Source organism: Somniosus microcephalus, chromosome 3 (genome assembly GCF_052327205.1).
Source record: "Somniosus microcephalus isolate GS21.2 chromosome 3, FLI_Smic_1.0, whole genome shotgun sequence".
In the NCBI taxonomy this organism is placed as follows: Eukaryota; Metazoa; Chordata; class Chondrichthyes; order Squaliformes; family Somniosidae; genus Somniosus; species Somniosus microcephalus.
The window spans coordinates 8,374,761-8,396,506 of record NC_140989.1 but is presented as its reverse complement, the minus strand read 5'-3'; the positions used below and the strand labels follow the sequence as shown (position 1 = coordinate 8,396,506).

Here is a 21,746-nt window from a genome sequence, read left to right as displayed (position 1 = left end):
CATCCCAGATTGAGCGCGCTCCCCGCCAACTTAATACATTAAGAATAAGATTTTGTTATGACTGTGACATTCTATTTTAAGTTCTAAACAGGCTACCGGTTTAGCAGAATTGAAGTAAATTAAATATGATTTTTATTTTTCAATTCTAAACAGCCTATCAGTTTGGCAGAATTCAAGCAAATTAAATCGATCAACTATCTCCCCTCAGAGGACAAGAAGGCTTCACTTCAGTTGGAAATCAGTGGGGCCCCTCAGGTATAGAAGTTTCTTCAACGATGCAGATGAGATCCACACACAAACTCAATGATTCTGTTAACCTCTGTGTACATTTACCATTTCATAGAATCATCGAGTGGTTACAGCACAGAGGGAGGCCATTCGGCCCGTCGAGCCTGTGCCGGCTCTCTGCAAGAGCCCTTCAGCTAGTCCCACTCCCCCGCCCTTTCCCCGTAGCCCTGCACATTTTTTCCTTCAGATACTTATCCAATTCCCTTTTGAAAGCCGTGATTGAATCTGCCTCCACCACCCTCTCAGGCAGTGCATTCCAGATCCTAACCACTCGCTGCGTAAAAAAGTTTTTTCTTACGTCGCCTTTGGTTGTATTCCCAATCACCTTCAATCTGTGTCCTCTGGTTCTTGACCCTTCCACCAATGGGAACAGTTTCTCTCTCTCTACTCTGTCCAGACCCCTCATGATTTTGAACACCTCTATCAAATCTCCTCTCAATCTTCTCTGCTCCAAGGAGAACAACCTCAGCTTCTCCAGTCTATCAACGTAACTGAAGTCCCTCATCCCTGGAATCATTCTTGTAAATCTTTTCTGCACCCTCTCTGAGGCCTTCACATCCTTCCTAAAGTGTGGTGCCCAGAATTGGACACAATACTCCAGTTGGGGCCGAACCAGTGTTTTATAAATGTTCATCATAATTTCCACACTTTTGTACTCTATGCCTCTATTTATGAAGCCCAGGATCCCGTAAGCTTTTTTAACCACTTTCTCAACCTGTCCTGCCACCTTCAACGATTTGTGCACACATACCCCCAGGTCTCTCTGTTCATGCATCCGCTTTGGAATTGTACCCTTTAGTTTATATTGCCTCTTCTCATTCTTTCTACCAAAATGTATCACTTCACACTTTCCTGCATTAAATTTCATCTACCACGTGTCCGCCCATTTCACCAGCCCTCTTGAAGTCTGTCACTATCCTCCTCACTGTTCACTACACTTCCAAGTTTTGTGTCATCTGCAAATTTTGGAATAGTGCCCTTTATACCCATGTCCAAGTCATTAATCGGCTTTGTCCAGTACCTGTGATATTTGTAACTATTATTTTTCTGATCTAATTTCTTTAACTGGGTGTGGCAGTATAAACTCATCCCTGTTCTAATGGTGAATTGTGCTCATTATGATCTCGATGGGAGACTTGTCTAAGAGTGAATAAAGGCAGGTGTCTTATGGCTGTGTTTTCTACTGATGGCATGCCCGATATTTGCACCCCAACCATGATGGGAAGGGGATTGGTCCTCTAAAACGTGACACGGCGAGAGAGGATGGGAAGGGATTGGTCCTCTAAAACTGGACACATCGAGAGAGGATGGGAAGGGATTGGTCCTCTAAAACTGGACACATCGAGAGAGGACCAAACCCTTCCCATCCTCTCTCGATGTGTCCAGTTTTAGAGGACCAATCCCTTCCCATCCTCTCTCGATGTGTCCAGGTTTAGAGGACTAATCCCTTCCCATCCTCTCTCGATGTGTCACGTTTTAGAGGACCAATCCCTTCCCATCCTCTCTCGATGTGTCCAGTTTTAGAGGACCAATCCCTTCCCATCCTCTCTCGATGTGTCACGTTTTAGAGGACCAATCCCTTCCCATCCTCTCTCGATGTGTCCAGTTTTAGAGGACCAATCCCTTCCCATCCTCTCGATGTGTCCAGTTTTAGAGGACCAATCCCTTCCCATCCTCTCGATGTGTCCAGTTTTAGAGGGCCAATCCCTTCCCATCCTCTCTCGATGTGTCCAGCTTTAGGATGGGAAGGGATTGGTCCTCTAAAACTGGACACATCGACAGAGGATGGGAAGGGATTGGTCCTCTAAAATGTGACACATCGAGAGAGGATGGGAAGGGGATTGGTCCTCTAAAACTGGACACATCGAGAGAGGATGGGAAGGGATTGGTTTCATTGAAATTCCGTACAATGGGCGTGACTGGGAGTTGGGTCCATTGGAATTCTAAAACAGTTTGATTGGTTGGAATTTGTTACAATGGGAAGACATTTGGTCCACTGGGATTCTTTACAATGGGAATGAATGGGCAGGAGTTCTGTCCATTGCGATTCTGTATGATGAGGGCGAATGTGAAAAGGTTGGGTCCATTGGGATTCTATATGATGAGGGGGGTGTGGTTGGGTCCATTGGGATTCTATATGATGAGGGGAGTGTGGTTGGGTCCATTAGGATTCCATATGATGAGGGGGTGTGGTTGGGTCCATTGGGATTCTATATGATGAGGGGAGTGTGGTTTGGTCCATTGGGGTTCTATATGATGAGGGGAGTGTGGTTGGATCCATTGGGATTCTATATGATGGGGGGGAGTGTGGTTTGGTCCATTGGGATTCTATATGATGAGGGGAGTGTGGTTTGGTCCATTGGGATTCTATATGATGATGGGAGTGTGGTTGGGTCCATTGGGATTCTATATGATGAGGGGACTGTGGTTGGGTCCATTGGGATTCTATATGATGAGGGGAGTGTGGTTGGGTCCATTGGGATTCTATATGATGAGGGGGGGGTGGTTGGGTCCATTGGGATTCTATATGATGAGGGGGGTGTGGTTGGGTGCATTGGGATTCTATATGATGAGGGGAGTGTGGTTCAGTCCATTGGGATTCTATTTGATGAGGGGAGTGTGGTTCAGTCCATTGGGATTCTATATGATGAGGGGAGTGTGGTTGGGTCCATTGGGATTCTATATGATGAGAGGAGTGTGGTTGGGTCCAATTGGGATTCTATATCATGAGGGGAGTGTTGTTGGGTCCATTGGGATTCTATATGATGAGGGGACTGTGGTTGGGTCCATTGGGATTCTATATGATGAGGGGGGTGTGGTTGGGTCCATTGGCATTCTATATGATGGGGGAGTGTGGTTGGGTCCATTGGGATTCTATATGATGAGGGTGTGTGTGGTTGGGTCCATTGGGATTCAATATGATGAGGGGGGTGGTTGGGTGCATTGGGATTCTATATGATGAGGGGAGTGTGGTTGGGTCCATTGGGATTCTATATGATGAGGGGGGTGTGGTTGGGTCCATTGGGATTCTATATGATGAGGGGGGTGTGGTTGGGTCCATTGGGATTCTATATGATGAGGGGGGGTGTGGTTGGGCCCATTCGTATTCTATATGATGAGGGGAGTGTGGTTTGGTCCATTGGGATTCTATATGATGAAGGGGAGTGTGGTTTGGTCCATTGGGATTCTATTTGATGAGGGGGAGTGTGGTTGGGTCCATTGGGATTCAATATGATGAGGGGGAGTGTGGTTTGGTCCATTGGGATTCTATATGATGAGGGGGGGTGTGGTTGGGTCCATTCGTATTCTATATGATGAGGGGAGTGTGGTTTGGTCCATTGGGATTCTATATGATGAGGGGGGTGTGGTTTGGTCCATTGGGATTCTATATGATGAGGGGGAGTGTGGTTGGGTCAATTGGGATTCAATATGATGAGGGGGGTGTGGTTGTGTCCATTGGGATTCTATATGATGAGGGGGGTGTGGTTGGGTCCATTGGGATTCTAAATGATGAGGGGAGTGTGGTTGGGTCCATTGGGATTCTATATGATGAGGGGAGTGTGGTTTGGTCCATTGGGATTCTGTATGATGAGGGGAGTGTGGTTGGGTCCATTGGGATTCTATATGATGAGGGGGGTGTGGTTGTGTCCATTGGGATTCTATATGATGAGGGGGGTGTGGTTGGGTCCATTGGGATTCTAAATGATGAGGGGAGTGTGGTTGGGTCCATTGGGATTCTATATGATGAGGGGAGTGTGGTTTGGTCCATTGGGATTCTGTATGATGAGGGGAGTGTGGTTGGGTCCATTGGGATTCTATATGATGAGGGGAGTGTGGTTGGGTCCATTGGGATTCTATATGATGAGGGGAGTGTGGTTGGGTCCATTGGGATTCTATATGAGGAGGGGGGTGTGGTTTGGTCCATTGGGATTCTATATGATGAGGGGAGTGTGCTTTCGTCCATTGGGATTCTATATGATGAGGGGAGTGTGGTTGGGTCCATTGGGATTCTATATGATGAGGGGGGGTGTGGTTGGGTCCATTGGGATTCTATATGATGAGGGGATTGTGGTTGGGTCAATTGGGATTCTATATGATGAGGGGTGTGTGGTTGGGTCCATTGGGATTCTATATGATGAGGGGAGTGTGGTTTGGTCCATTGGGTTTCTATATGATGAGGGGAGTGTGGTTGGGTCCATTGGGATTCTATATGATGAGGGGGGTGTGGTTTGGTCCATTGGGATTCTATATGATGAGGGGAGTGTGGTTGGGTCCATTGGGATTCTATATGATGAGGGGTGTGTGGTTGGGTCCATTGGGATTCTATATGATGAGGGGAGTGTGGTTGGGTCCATTGGGATTCTATATGATGAGGAGAGTGTGGTTTGGTCCATTGGGATTCTATATGATGAGGGGAGAGTGGTTGGGTCCATTGGGATTCTATATGATGAGGGGAGTGTGGTTGCGTCCATTGGGATTCTATATGATGAGGGGAGTGTGGTTTGGTCCATTGGGATCCTATATGATGAAGTGAGTGTGGTTGGTCCATTGGGATTCTATATAATGAGGGGAGTGTGGTTTGGTCCACTGGGATTCTGTATGATGAGGGGAGTGTGATTTGGTCCATTGGGATTCTATATGATGAGGGGAGAGTGGTTGGGTCCATTGGGATTCTATATGATGAGGGGAGTGTGGTTGGGTCCATTGGGATTCTATATGATGAGGGGAGTGTGGTTGGGTCCATTGTGATTCTATATGATGGGGGGCGGTTGGGTACATTGGGATTTTATATAATGAGGGGGGTGTGGTTGGGTCCATTGGGATTCTATATGATGAGGGGAGTGTGGTTGGGTCCATTGGGATTCTATATGATGAGGGGGGGTGTGGTTGGGTCCATTGGGATTCGATATGATGCGGGGAGTGTGATTGGGACCATTGGGAATCTATATGATGAGGGGAGTGTGGTTGGGTCCATTGGGATTCTATATGATGAGGGGGGGTGTGGTTGGGTCCATTGGGATTCTATATGATGAGGGGAGTGTGTTTGGGACCATTGAGATTCTATATGATGAGGGGAGTGTGGTTGGGCCCATTGGGATTCTATATGATGAGGGGAGTGTGGTTGGGTCCATTGGGATTCTAAATGATGAGGGGAGTGTGGTTGGGTCCATTGGGATTCTATATGATGAGGGGACTGTGGTTGGGTCCATTGGGATTCTATATGATGAGGTGAGTGTGGTTGGGTCCATTGGGATTCTATATGATGAGGGGGAGTGTGGTTCAGGCCATTGGGATTCTATATGATGAGGGGAGTGTGGTTGGGTCCATTGGGATTCTATATGATGAGGGGACTGTGGTTGGGTCAATTGGGATTCTATATGATGAGGGGGGTGTGGTTGTGTCCATTGGGATTCTATATGATGAGGGGGGTGTGGTTGGGTCCATTGGAATTCTATATGATGAGGGGAGTGTGGTTTGGTCCATTGGGACTCTATATGATGAGGGGGAGTGTGGTTTGGTCCATTGGGATTCTATATGATGAGGGGAGTGTGGTTGGGTCAATTGGGATTCTATATGATGAGGGGAGTGTGGTTTGGTCCATTGGGATTCTATATGATGAGGGGAGTGTGGTTGGGTCCATTGGGATTCTATATGATGAGGGGGAGTGTGGTTCAGGCCATTGGGATTCTATATGATGAGGGGAGTGTGGTTGGGTCCATTGGGATTCTATATGATGAGGGAGAGTGTGGTTGGGTCCATTGGGATTCTATATGATGAGGGGAGTGTGGTTGGGTCCATTGGGATTCTATATGATGAGGGGACTGTGCTTGGGTCAATTGGGATTCTATATGATGAGGGGGGTGTGGTTGTGTCCATTGGGATTCTATATGATGAGGGGGGCGTGGTTGGGTCCATTGGGATTCTATATGATGAGGGGGAGTGTGGTTTAGTCCATTGGGATGCTATATGATGAGGGGAGTGTGGTTGGGTCAATTGGGATTCTATATGATGAGGGGAGTGTGGTTGGGTCCATTGGGATTCTATATGATGAGGGGGGTGTGGTTGGGTCCATTGGGATTCTATATGATGAGGGGAGTGTGGTTGGGTCCATTGGGATTCTATATGATGAGGGGGAGTGTGGTTTGGTCCATTGGGATTCTATATGATGAGGGGAGTGTGGTTGGGTCAATTGGGATTCTATATGATGAGGGAGAGTGTGGTTGGGTCCATTGGGATTCTATATGATGAGGGGACTGTGGCTGCGTCAATTGGGATTCTATATGATGAGGGGGGTGTGGTTGTGTCCATTGGGATTCTATATGATGAGGGGGGTGTGGTTGGGTCCATTGGGATTCTATATGATGAGGGGAGTGTGGTTTGGTCCATTGGGATTCTATATGATGAGGGGGAGTGTGGTTTGGTCCATTGGGATTCTATATGATGAGGGGAGTGTGGTTGGGTCAATTGGGATTCTATATGATGAGGGGGGTGTGGTTGTGTCCATTGGGATTCTATATGATGAGGGGGGTGTGGTTGGGTCCATTGGGATTCTATATGATGAGGGGGAGTGTGGTTTAGTCCATTGGGATTCTATATGATGAGGGGAGTGTGGTTGGGTCAATTGGGATTCTATATGATGAGGGGAGTGTGGTTGGGTCCATTGGGATTCTATATGATGAGGGGGTGTGGTTGGGTCCATTGGGATTCTATATGATGAGGGGGGTGTGGTTGGGTCCATTGGGATTCTATATGATGAGGGGGGTGTGGTTTGGTCCATTGGGATTCTATATGATGAGGGGGGGTGTGGTTGGGTCCATTGGGATTCTATATGATGAGTGGAGTGTGGTTGCGTCCATTGGGATTGTATATGATGGGGGGGAGTGTGGTTTGGTCCATTGGGATTCTATATGATGAGGGGGGTGTGGTTGGGTCCATTGGGATTCTATATGATGAGGGGAGTGTCGTTCGGTCCATTGGGATTCTATATGATGATGGGTGTGTGGTTGGGTCCATTGGGATTCTATATGATGAGGTGAGTGTGGTTGGGTCCATTGGGATTCTATATGATGAGGGGGGCTGGTTGGGTCCATTGGGATTCTATATGATGAATGGAGTGTGGTTGGGTCCATTGGTATTCTATATGATGATGGCTGTGTGGTTGGGTCCATTGGGATTCTATATGATGAGGGGGGTGTGGTTTGGTCCATTGGGATTCTATATGATGAGGGGAGTGTGGTTGGGTCCATTGGGATTCTATATGATGAGGGGGGGTATGGTTGGGTCCATTGGGATTCTATATGATGAGGGGAGTGTGCTTTCGTCCATTGGGATTCTATATGATGAGGGGAGTGTGGTTGGGTCCATTGGGATTCTATATGATGAGAGGGGGTGTTTTGGGCCATTGGGATTCTATATGATGAGGGGTGTGTGGTTTGGTCCATTGGGATTCGATATGATGAGGGGGGTGTGGTTTGGGCCATTGGGATTCTATATGATGAGGGGAGTGTGGTTGTGTCCATTGGGATTCTATATGATGAGGGGGGTGTGGTTTGGTCCATTGGGATTCTATATGATGAGGGGAGTGTGGTTGGGTCCATTGGGATTCTATATGATGAGGGGGGGTGTGGTTGGGTCCATTGGGATTCTATATGATGAGGGGAGTGTGGTTGGGTCCATTGGAATTCTATATGATGAGGGGAGTGTGGTTGCGTCCATTGGGATTCTATATGATAAGGGGAGTGTGGTTTGGTCCATTGGGATTGTATATGATGGGGGGGAGTGTGGTTTGGTCCACTGGGATTCTATATGATGAGGGGAGTGTGGTTGGGTCCATTGGGATTCTATATGATGGGGGGAGTGTGGTTTGGTCCATTGGGATTATATATGATGAGGGGTGTGTGGTTGGGTCCATTGGGATTCTATATGATGAGGGGAGTGTGGTTGGGTCCATTGGGATTCTATATGATGAGGGAGAGTGTGGTTGGGTCCAATGGGATTCGATATGATGAGGGGGGGTGTGTGGTTGGTTCCATTGGGATTCTATACGAATAGGGGACTGTGTTTGGGTCCATTGGGATTCTATATGATGAGGGGGGGGTTGGGTCCATTGGGATTCTATATGATGAGGGGGTGTGGTTGGCTCCATTGGGATTCTCTATGATGAGGGGAGTGTGGTTGGGTCCATTGGGATTCTATATGATGAGGGGAGTATGGTTGGGTCCATTGGGATTCTATATGATGAGCGGAGTGTGGTTGGGTCCATAGGGATTCTATATGATGAGGGGGGTCTGGTTTTGTCCATTGGGATTCTATATGATGAGGGGGGTGTGGTTGGGTCCATTGGGATTCTATATGATGAGGGGAGTGTGGTTGGGTCCATTGGGATTCTATATGATGGGGGGAGTGTGGTTTGGTCCATTTGGATTCTATATGATGAAGGGAGTGTGGTTGGGTCCATTGGGATTCTATATGATGAGGGGAGTGTGGTTTGGTCCATTGGGATTCTATATGATGAGGGGAGTGTGGTTGGGTCAATTGGGATTCTATATGATGAGGGGTGTGTGGTTGGGTCCATTGGGATTCTATATGATGAGGGGGGTGTGGTTGGGTCCATTGGTATTCTATATGATGAGGGGGGTGTGGTTTGGTCCATTGGGATTCTATATGATGAGGGGGGGTGTGGTTGGGTCCATTGGGATTGTATATGATGGGGGGGGAGTGTGGTTTGGTCCATTGGGATTCTATATGATGAGGGGGGTGTGGTTGGGTCCATTGGGATTCTATATGATGAGGGGAGTGTCGTTGGGTCCATTGGGATTCTATATGATGAAGGGTGTGTGGTTGGGTCCATTGGGATTCTATATGATGAGGGGAGTGTGGTTGGGTCCATTGGGATTCTACATGATGAGGGGGGCTGGTTGGGCCCATTGGGATTCTATATGATGAATGGAGTGTGGTTGGGTCCATTGGTATTCTATATGATGAGAGGAGTGTGGTTTGGTCCATTGGGATTCTTTATGATGAGGGGAGTGTGGTTGGGTCTATTGCGATTCTATATGTTGAGGGGGGTGTGGTTTGGTCCATTGGGATTCTATATGATGAGGGTGGTGTGGTTGGGTCCATTGGGATTCTATATGATGAGGGGGGGTGTGGTTGGGTCCATTGGGATTCTATATGATGAGGGGAGTGTGCTTTCGTCCATTGGGATTCTATATGATGAGGGGGCGGTGGTTGGGTCCATTGGGATTCTATATGATGAGCGGGAGTGTGGTTGGGTCCATTGGGATTCTATATGATGAGGGGGGTGGTTTGGGCCATTGGGATTCTATATGATGAGGGCTGTGTGGTTTGGTCCATTGGGATTCTATATGATGAGGGGTGTGTGGTTTGGGCCATTGGGATTCTATATGATGAGGGGAGTGTGGTTGGGTCCATTGGGATTCTATATGATGAGGGGGGATGGTTTGGTCCATTGGGATTCTATATGATGAGGGGAGTGTGGTTGGGTCCATTGGGATTCTATATGATGAGGGGGGGGTGTGGTTGGGTCCATTGGGATTCTATATGATGAGGGGAGTGTGGTTGGGTCCATTGGGATTCTATATGATGAGGGGAGTGTGGTTGCGTCCATTGGGATTCTATATGATGAGGGGAGTGTGGTTTGGTCCATTGGGATTGTATATGATGGGGGGGAGTGTGGTTTGGTCCACTGGGATTCTATATGATGAGGGGAGTGTGGTTTGGTCCTTTGGGATTCTATATAATGAGGGGAGTGTGGTTAGGTCCATTGGGATTCTATATGATGAGGGGAGTGTGGTTGGGTCCATTGGGATTCTATATGATGGGGGGAGTGTGGTTTGGTCCATTAGGATTATATATGATGAGGGGAGTGTGGTTGGGTCCATTGGGATTCTATATGATGAGGGAGAGTGTGGTTGGGTCCAATGGGTTCGATATGATGAGGGGGAGTGTGTGGTTGGATCCATTGGGATTCTATACGAATAGGGGACTGTGTTTGGGTCCATTGGGATTCTATATGATGAGGGGGGGTTGGGTCCATTGGGATTCTATATGATGAGGGGGAGTGGTTGGCTCCATTGGGATTCTTTATGATGAGGGGGAGTGTGGTTGTGTCCATTGGGATTCTATATGATGAGGGGAGTATGGTTGGGTCCATTGGGGTTCTATACGATGAGGGGAGTGTGGTTGGGTCCATTGGGATTCTATATGATGGGGGGAGTGTGGTTTGGTCCATTGGGATTCTATATGATGAGGGGTGTGTGGTTGGGTCCATCGGGATTCTATATGATGAGGGGGGTGTGGTTGGGTCCAATGGGATTCTATATGATGAGGGGTGTGTGGTTGGGCCCATTGGGATTCTATATGATGAGGGGGGTGTGGTTTTCTCCATTGAGATTCTATATGATGAGGGGAGTGTGGTTGGGTCCATTGCGATTCTATATGATGAGGGGTGTGTGGTTTGTTCCATTGGGATTCAATATAATGAGGGGGTGTGGTTGGGTCCATTGGGATTATTTATGATGAGGGGGACTGTGGTTCGGTCCATTGGGATTCTATATGATGAGGGGAGTGTGGTTGGGTCCATTGGGATTCTATATGATGAGGGGGAGTGTGCTTGGGTCCATTGGGATTCAATATAATGACGGGTGTGTGGTTGGGTCCATTGGGATTCTATAAAATGAGGGGAGTGTGGTTGGGTCCATTGGGATTCTATATGATGAGGGGAGTGTGGTTCAGTCCATTGGGATTCTATATGATGAGAGGAGTTTGGTTGGGTCCATTGGGATTCTATATGATGAGGGGAGTGTGGTTGGGTTCATTGGGATTCTATATGATGAGGGGGGTGTGGTTGGGTCCATTGGGATTCTATATGATGAAGTGAGTGTGGTTGGGTCCATTGGGATTCTATATGATGAGGGGAGTGTGGTTTGGTCCATTGGGATTCTATATGATGAGGGGAGTGTGATTGGGTCCATTGGGATTCTATATGATGAGGGGAGTGTGGTTTGGTCCATTGAGATTCTATATGATGAGGAGTGTGTGGTTGGGTCCATTGGGATTCTATATGATGAGGGGGGTGTGGTTTTGTCCATTGGGATTCTATATGATGAGGGGGATTGTGGTTGGGTCCATTGGGATTCTATATGATGAGGGGAGTGTGGTTGTGTCCATTGGGATTCTATATGATGGGGGTGTGGTTTTGTCCATTGGGATTCTATATGATGAGGGGAGTGTGGTTGGGTCCATTGGGGTTCTATATGATGAGGGGAGTGTGGTTGGGTCCATTGGGATTCTATATGATGAGGGGAGTGTGGTTGGGTACATTGGAATTCTATATGATGAGGGAGAGTGTGGTTGGGACTATTGGGATTCCAAATGATGAGGGGTTGTTTGATTGGGTCCATTGGGATTCTATATGATGAGGGGAGTGTGGTTTGGTCCATTGGGATTCTATATGATGAAGGGGTGTGTGGTTGGGTCCATTGGGATTCCATATGATGAGGGGAGTGTGGTTTGGTCCATTGGGATTCTATATGATGAGTGGAGTGTGGTTTTGTCCATTGTGATTCTATATGATGAGGGGGCTGCGGTTGGGTCCATTGGGATTCTATATAATGAGGCGGAGTGTGGTTTGGTCCATTGAGATTCTATATGATGAGGGGAGTGTGGTTTGGTCCATTGGGATTCTATATGATGAGGGGAGTGTGGTTGGATCCATTGGGATCCTATATGATGAGGGGGAGTGTGGTGGGGTCCACTGGGATTCTATATGATGAGGGGAGTGTGGTTTGGTCCATTGGGATTCAATATGACGAGGGGAGTGTGGTTGAGTCCATTGGGATTCTATATAATGAGGGGGGTGTGGTTGGTTCCATTGGGATTCTATATGATGAGGGGAGTGTGGTTGGGTCGATTGGGATTCTATATGATGAGGGGAGTGTCGTTCAGTCCATTGGGATTCTGTATGATGTGGGAAGTGTGGTTGGGTCCATTGGGATTCTATATGATGAGGGGAGTATGGTTGGGTCCATTGGGATTCTATATGATGAGGGGAGTGTGGTTGGGTCCATTGGGATTCTATATGATGAGGGGTTGTTGGGTCCATTGGGATTCTATATGATGAGGGGAGTGTGGTTGGGTCCATTGGGATTGTATATGATGAGGGGAGTTTGGTTGGGTCCATTGGATTCTATATGATGAGGGGAGTGTGGTTGGGTCCATTGGCATTCTATATGATGAGGGGTGTGTGGTTGGGTCCATTGGGATTCTATATGATGAGGGGAGTGTGGTTTGGTCCATTGGGATTCTATATGATGAGGGGAGTGTGGTTTGGTCCATTGGGATTCTATATGATGATGGGTGTGTGGTTGGGTCCAATGGGATTCTATATGATGAGGGGAGTGTGGTTTGGTCCATTGGGACTCTATATGATGAGGGGTGTGTGGTTGGGTCCATTGGGATTCCATATGTTGAGGGGGGTGTGGTTTGGTCCATTGGGATTCTATATGATGAGGGGAGTGTGGTTGGGTCCATTGGGATCCTATATGATGAGGGGGAGTGTGGTGGGGTCCATTGGGATTCTATATGATGAGGGGAGTGTGGTTTGGTCCATTGGGATTCAATATGACGAGGGGAGTGTGGTTCAGTCCATTGGGATTCTATATGATGAGGGGTGTGTGGTTGGGTCCAATGGGATTCTATATGATGAGGGGAGTGTGGTTTGGTCCATTGGGACTCTATATGATGAGGGGTGTGTGGTTGGGTCCATTGGGATTCTATATGTTGAGGGGGGTGTGGTTTTGTCCATTGAGATTCTATCTGATGAGGGGTATTGTGGTTGGGTCCATTGGGATTCTATATGATGAGGGGGTGTGGTTGGGTCCATTGGGATTCTATATGATGAGGGTGGTGTGGTTTTGTCCATTGAGATTCTATATGATGAGGGGTATTGTGGTTGGGTCCATTGGGATTCTATATGATGAGGGGTGTGTGGTTGGGTCCATTGGGATTCTATATGATGAAGGGCGTGTGATTGGGTCCATTGGGATTCTATATGATGAGGGGAGTGTGGTTTGGTCCATTGGGATTCTATATGATGAGGGGAGTGTGGTTTGGTCCATTGGGATTCTTTATGATGGGGGGAGTGTGGTTTGGTCCATTGGGATTCTATATGATGAGGGGAGTGTGGTTGGGTCCATTGGGATTCTATATGATGAGAGGAGTGTGGTTGGGTCCATTCGGATTCTATATGATGGGGGGAGTGTGGTTTGGTCCATTGGGATTCTATATGATGAGGGGAGTGTGGTTGGGTCCATTGGGATTCTATATGATGAGGGTGGTGTGGTTGGGTCCATTGGGATTCTATATGATGGGGGAGTGTGGTTGGGTCCATTGGGATTCTATATGATGAGGGGGGGGTGGTTGGGTCCATTGGGATTCTATATGATGGGGAGAGTGTGGTTTGGTCAATTGGGATTCTATATGATGGGGGGGTGTGGTTGGGTCCATTGGGATTCTATATGATGAGGGGAGTGTGGTTTGGTCCATTGGGATACTATATGATGGGGGAGTGTGGTTTGGTCCATTGGGATTCTATATGATGAGGGGTTGTGTGGTTGTGTCCATTGAGATTCTATATGATGGGAGCGTGGTTGGGTCCATTGGGATTCTATATGATGAGGGGAGTGTGGTTGGGTCCATTGGAATTCTATATGATGAGGGGGTGTGTAGTTGGGTCCATTGGGATTCTATAAGATGAAGGGAGTGTGGTTGGGTCCATTGGGATTCTATAAGATGAGGGGAGTGTGGTTTGGTCCATTGGGATTCAACATGATGAGGGGAGTGTGGTTGGGTCCATTGCGTTTCTATATGATGAGGGGAGTGCGGTTGGGTCCATTGGGATTCTATATGATGGGGGGAGTGTGGTTTGGTCCATTGGGATTCTATATGATGAGGGGAGTGTGGTTGGGTCCATTGAGATTGTATATGATGAGGGGAGTGTGGTTGGGTCCATTGGGATTCTATATGATGAGTGGTGTGTGGTTGGGCCCATTGGGATTCTATATGATGAGGGGAGTGTGGTTTGGTCCAATGGGATTCTATATGATGAGGGGAGTGTGGTTTGGTCCATTGGGATTCTATATGATGAGGGGAGTGTGGTTGGGTCCATTGGGATTCTATATGATGAGGGGGAGTGTGGTTGGGTCCATTGGGATTCTATATGATGACGGGAGTGTGGTTGGGTCCATTGCGATTCTATATGATGAGGGGGAGTCTGGTGTGGTCCATTGTGATTCTATATGATGAGCGGGAGTGTGGTTGGGTCCATTGGGATTCAAAATGATGAGGGCTGTGTGGTTGGGCGCATTGGGATTCTATATGAAGAGGGGAGTGTGGTTTGGTCCAATGGGATTCTATATGATGAGCGGGAGTGTGGTTTGGTCCATTGGGATTCTATATGATGAGGGGAGTGTGGTTGGATCCATTGGGATTCTATATGATGAGGGGAGTGCGGTTGAGTCCAATGGGATTCTATATGATGAGGGGGGTGTGGTTGGGTCCATTGGGATTCTATATGATGAGGGGAGTGTGGTTTGGTCCATTGGGATTCTATATGATGAGGGGAGTGTGGTTTGGTCCATTGGGATTCTATATGATGATGGGTGTGTGGTTGGGTCCAATGGGATTCTATATGATGAGGGGAGTGTGGTTTGGTCCATTGGGACTCTATATGATGAGGGGAGTGTGGTTGGGTCCATTGGGATTCTATATGATGAGGGGTGTGTGGTTGGGTAATTTGGGATTCTATATGATGAGGGGGGTGTGGTTTTGTCCATTGAGATTCTATATGATGAGGGGTATTGTGGTTGGGTCCATTGGGATTCTATATGATGAGGGGGTGTGGTTGGGTCCATTGGGATTCTATATGATGAGGGGTCTGTGGTTTGGTCCATTGGGATTCTATATGATGAGGGGAGTGTGGTTGGGTCCATTGGGATTCTATATAATGAGGGGGTGTGGTTGGGTCCATTGGGATTATTTATGATGAGGGGGAGTGTGGTTCGGTCCATTGGGATTCTATATGATGAGGGGAGTGTGGTTGGGTCCATTGGGATTCTATATGATGAGGGGGTGTGTGGTTGGGTCCATTGGGATTCAATATGATGAGGGGAGTGTGCTTTGGTCCATTGGGATTCTATATGATGAGGGGAGTGTGGTTGGGTCCATTGGGATTCTATATGATGAGGGGAGTGTGGTTCAGTCCATTGGGATTCTATATGATGAGGGGAGTTTGGTTGGGTCCATTGGGATTCTATATGATGAGGGGAGTTTGGTTGGGTCCATTGGGATTCTATATGATGAAGGGAGTGTGGTTGGGTCCATTGGGATTCTATATGATGAGGGGGGTGTGGTTGGGTCCATTGGGATTCTATATGATGAAGGGAGTGTGGTTTTGTCCATTGGGATTCTATATGATGAGGGGGATTGTGGTTGGGTCCATTGGGATTCTATATGATGAGGGGGGTGTGGTTTTGTCCATTGGGATTCTATATGATGAGGGGGATTGTGGTTGGGTCCATTGGGATTCTATATGATGAGGGGGAGTGTGGTTGGGTCCATTCGGATTCTATATGATGAGAGGAGTGTGGTTGGGTCCATTGGGATTCTATATGATGAGGGGATTGTGGTTGGGTCCATTGGGATTCTATATGATGAGGGGGAGTGTGGTTGGGTCCATTGGGATTCTATATGATGAGGGAGTGTGGTTGGGTCCATTGGGATTCTATATGATGTGGGGAGTGTGGTTTGGTCCATTGGGATTCTATATGATGAGGGGAGGGTGGTTGGGTCCATTGGGATTCTATATGATGAGGGGAGTGTGGTTGGGTCCATTGGGATTCTATATGATGAGGGGACTGTGGTTGGGTCCATTGGGATTCTATATGATGAGGGGAGTGTGGTTGGGTCCATTGGGATTCTATATGATGAAGGGCGTGTGATTGGGTCCATTGGGATTCTATATGATGAGGGGAGTGTGGTTTGGTCCATTGGGATTCTATATGATGAGGGGAGTGTGGTTTGGTCCATTGGGATTCTATATGATGAGGGGAGTGTGGTTGGGTCCATTGGAATTCTATATGATGTGGGGCGGTTGGGTCCATTGGGATTCTATATGATGAGGGGGGAGTGGTTGGATCCATTGGGATTCTCTATGATGAGGGGAGTGTGGTTGGGTCCATTGGGATTCTATATGATGAGGGGACTGTGGTTGGGTCCATTGGGATTCTATATGATGAGGGGAGTGTGGTTGGGTCCATTGGGATTCTATATGATGAAGGGCGTGTGATTGGGTCCATTGGGATTCTATATGATGAGGGGAGTGTGGTTTGGTCCATTGGGATTCTATATGATGAGGGGAGTGTGGTTTGGTGCATTGGGATTCTTTATGATGGGGGGAGTGTGGTTTGGTCCATTGGGATTCTATATGATGAGGGGAGTGTGGTTGGGTCCATTGGGATTCTATATGATGAGAGGAGTGTGGTTGGGTCCATTCAGATTCTATATGATGGGGGGAGTGTGGTTTGGTCCATTGGGATTCTATATGATGAGGGGAGTGTGGTTGGGTCCATTGGGATTCTATATGATGAGGGTGGTGTGGTTGTGTCCATTGGGATTCTATATGATGGGGGAGTGTGGTTGGGTCCATTGGGATTCTATATGATGAGGGGGGTGTGGTTGATCCATTGGGATTCTATATGATGGGGAGAGTGTGGTTTGGTCCATTGGGATTCTATATGATGAGGGGGGGTGTGGTTGGGTCCATTGGGATTCTATAAGATGAGGGGATTGTGGTTGGGTCCATTGGGATTCTATATGATGAGGGGGAGTGTGGTTGGGTCCATTGGGATTGTATATGATGAGGGGGAGTGTGGTTGGGTCCATTGGGATTCTATATGATGAAGGGAGTGTGGTTTGGTCCATTGGGAATCTATATGATGAGAGGAGTGTGGTTTGGTCCATTGGGATTCAACATGATGAGGGGAGTGTGGTTGGGTCCACTGGGATTCTATATGATGAGGGGAGTGCGGTTGGGTCCATTGGGATTCTATATGATGGGGGGAGTGTGGTTTGGTCCATTGGGATTCTATATGATGAGGGGAGTGTGGTTGGGTCCATTGAGATTCAATATGATGAGGGGAGTGTGGTTCGGTCCATTGGGATACTATATGATGAGGGGGAGTGTGGTTGAGTCCATTGGGATTCTATATGATGACGGGAGTGTGGTTGTGTCCATTGCGATTCTATATGATGAGGGGGAGTGTGGTTTGGTCCATTGTGATTCTATATGATGAGCGGGAGTGTGGTTGGGTCCATTGGGATTCTATATGATGAGGGGTGTGTGGTTTGGTCCAATGGGATTCTATATGATGAGGGGAGTGTGGTTTGGTCCATTGGGATTCTATATGATGAGGGGAGTGTGGTATGGTCCATTGGGATTCTATATGATGAGGGGAGTGTCGTTGGGTCCATTGGGATTCTATATGATGAGGGGAGTGTGGTTTGGTCCAATGGGATTCTATATGATGAGGGGAGTGTGGTTTGGTCCATTGGGATTCTATATGATGAGGGGAGTGTGGTTGGGTCCATTGGGATTCTATATGATGAGGGGGAGTGTGGTTGGGTCCATTGGGATTCTATATGATGACGGGAGTGTGGTTGGGTCCATTGCAATTCTATATGATGAGGGGGAGTGTGGTTTGGTCCATTGTGATTCTATATGATGAGCGGGAGTGTGGTTGGGTCCATTGGGATTCTATATGATGAGGGCTGTGTGGTTGGGCCCATTGGGATTCTATATGATGAGGGGAGTGTGGTTTGGTCCAATGGGATTCTATATGATGAGCGGGAGTGTGGTTTGGTCCATTGGGATTCTATATGATGAGGGGGGTGTGGTTGGGTCCATTGGGATTCTATATGATGAGGGGAGTGTGGTTGAGTCCATTGGGATTCTATATGATGAGGGGGGTGTGGTTGGGTCCATTGGGATTCTATATGATGAGGGGAGTGTGGTTTGGTACATTGGGATTCTATATGATGAGGTGAGTGTGGTTTGGTCCATTGGGATTCTATATGATGATGGATGTGTGGTTGGGTCCAATGGGATTCTATATGATGAGGGGAGTGTGGTTTGGTCCATTGGGACTCTATATGATGAGGGGTATTGTGGTTGGGACCATTGGGATTCTATATGATGAGGGGGTGTCGTTGGGTCCATTGGGATTCTATATAATGCGTGGTGTGTGGTTGGGTCCATTGGGATTCTATATGATGAGGGGGGTGTGGTTTTGTCCATTGAGATTCTATATGATGAGGGGTATTGTGGTTGGGACCATTGGGATTCTATATGATGAGGGGGTGTCGTTGGGTCCATTGGGATTCTATATGATGGGGGAGTGTGGTTGGGTCCATTGGGATTCTATATGATGAGGGGGGTGTGGTTGGGTCCATTGGGATTCTATATGATGAAGGGAGTGTGGTTTGGTCCATTGGGAATCTATATGATGAGGGGAGTGTGGTTTGGTCCATTGGGATTCAACATGATGAGGGGAGTGTGGTTGGGTCCACTGGGATTCTATATGATGAGGGGAGTGCGGTTGGGTCCATTGGGATTCTATATGATGGGGGGAGTGTGGTTTGGTCCATTGGGATTCTATATGATGAGGGGTTGTGTGGTTGCGTCCATTGAGATTCTATATGATGGGAGCGTGGTTGGGTCCATTGGGATTCTATATGATGAGGGGAGTGTGGTTGGGTCCATTGGGATTCTATATGATGAGGGGGTGTGTGGTTGGGTCCATTGGGATTCTATAAGATGAGGGGATTGTGGTTGGGTCCATTGGGATTCTATAAGATGAGGGGAGTGTGGTTGGGTCCATTGGGATTCTATATGATGAGGGGAGTGTGGTTGGGTCCATTGGGATTCTATATGATGAGGGGGAGTGTGTTTGGGTCCATTGGGATTCTATATGATGAGGGGGAGTGTGGTTGGGTCCATTGGGATTCTATATGATGAAGGGAGTGTGGTTTGGTCCATTGGGAATCTATATGATGAGGGGAGTGTGGTTTGGTCCATTGGGATTCAACATGATGAGGGGAGTGTGGTTGGGTCCACTGGGAGTCTATATGATGAGGGGAGTGCGGTTGGGTCCATTGGGATTCTATATGATGGGGGGAGTGTGGTTTGGTCCATTGGGATTCTATATGATGAGGGGTGTGTGGTTTGGTCCAATGGGATTCTATATGATGACGGGAGTGTGGTTGGGTCCATTGCGATTCTATATGATGAGGGGGAGTGTGGTTCGGTCCATTGTGATTCTATATGATGAGCGGGAGTGTGGTTGGGTCCATTGGGATTCTATATGATGAGGGGTGTGTGGTTTGGTCCAATGGGATTCTATATGATGAGGGGAGTGTGGTTTGGTCCATTGGGATTCTATATGATGAGGGGAGTGTGGTTTGGTCCATTGGGATTCTATATGATGAGGGGAGTCTGGTTGGGTCCATTGGGATTCTATATGATGAGGGGGGTGTGGTTGGGTCCATTGGGATTCTATATGATGAGGGGAGTGTGGTTTGGTCCAATGGGATTCTATATGATGAGGGGAGTGTGGTTTGGTCCATTGGGATTCTATATGATGAGGGGAGTGTGGTTGGGTCCATTGGGATTCTATATGATGAGGGGGAGTGTGGTTGGGTCCATTGGGATTCTATATGATGACGGGAGTGTGGTTGGGTCCATTGCGATTCTATATGATGAGGGGGAGTATGGTTTGGTCCATTGTGATTCTATATGATGAGCGGGAGTGTGGTTGGGTCCATTGGGATTCTATATGATGAGGGCTGTGTGGTTGGGCCCATTGGGATTCTATATGATGAGCGGAGTGTGGTTTGGTCCAATGGGATTCTATATGATGAGCGGTAGTGTGGTTTGGTCCATTGGGATTCTATATGATGAGGGGAGTGTGTTTGGGTCCATGGGGATTCTATATGATGAGGGGAGTGTGGTTGAGTCCATTGGGATTCTATATGATGAGGGGGGTGTGGTTGGGTCCATTGGGATTCTATATGATGAGGGGAGTGTGGTTTGGTCCATTGGGATTCTATATGATGAGGTGAGTGTGGTTTGGTCCATTGGGATTCTATATGATGATGGGAGTGTGGTTGGGTCCAATGGGATTCTATATGATGAGGGGAGTGTGGCTTGGTCCATTGGGACTCTATATGATGAGGGGAGTGTGGTTGGGTCCATTGGGATTCTATATAATGAGGGGTGTGTGGTTGGGTCCATTGGGATTCTATATGATGAGGGAGGTGTGGTTTTGTCCATTGAGATTCTATATGATGAGGGGTGTGTGGTTTGGTCCATTGGGATTCTATATGATGAGGGGAGTGTGGTTGGGTCCATTGGGATTCTATATAATGAGGGGGTGTGGTTGGGTCCATTGGGATTATTTATGATGAGGGGGAGTGTGGTTCGGTCCATTGGGATTCTATATGATGAGGTTAGTGTGGTTGGGTCCATTGGGATTCTATATGATGAGGGGGAGTGTGGTTGGGTCCATTGGGATTCAATATAATGACGGGTGTGTGGTTGGGTCCATTGGGATTCTATATGATGAGAGGAGTGTGGTTGGGTCCATTGGGATTCTATAAAATGAGGGGAGTGTGGTTGGGTCCATTGGGATTCTATATGATGAGGGGAGTGTGGTTTGGTCCATTGGGATTCTATATGATGAGGGGAGTGTGGCTGGGTCCATTGGGATTCTAAATGATGAGGGGAGCGTGGTTAAGTCCATTGGGATTCTATATGATGTGGGAAGTATGGTTGGGTCCATTGGGATTCTATATGATGAGGGGAGTGTGGTTGGGTCCATTGGGATTCTATATGATGAGGGGAGTGTGGTTGGTCCATTGGGATTCTATATGATGAGGGGGTTGTTGGGTCCATTGGGATTCTATATGATGAGGGGAGTTTGGTTGGGTCCATTGGGATTCTATATGATGAGGGGAGTGTGGTTGGGTGCATTGGGATTCTATATGATGAGGGGGGTGTGGTTGGGTCCATTGGGATTCTATATGATGAAGGGAGTGTGGTTTGGTCCATTGGGATTCTATATGATGAGGGGAGTGTGGTTTGGTCCATTGGGATTCTATATGATGAGGGGAGTGTGGTTTGGTCCATTGGGATTCTATATGATGAGGGGAGTGTGGTTGGGTCCATTGGGATTCTATATGATGAGGGGGGGTGGTTTTGTCCATTGGGATTCTATATGATGTGGGGGATTGTGGTTGGGTCCATTGGGATTCTATATGATGAGCGGGAGTGTGGTTGGGTCCATTGGGATTCTATATGATGAGGGCTGTGTGGTTGGGCC

At 47.7% G+C, this 21,746-nt stretch overlaps 1 protein-coding gene across 1 annotated transcript in view; it reads left to right on the top strand.

Annotated features, from left to right (window-relative positions):
* Positions 1-21,746, top strand: part of LOC147120823 (protein-tyrosine kinase 2-beta-like) — a 389,336-nt gene that overhangs the window by 162,510 nt on the left and 205,080 nt on the right. Inside the window, exon 10 of the mRNA XM_085978989.1 lies at positions 154-255. Within this exon, the coding sequence (XP_085835115.1) occupies positions 154-255 (102 nt within the window). The remainder of the gene's footprint in view (positions 1-153; positions 256-21,746) is intronic.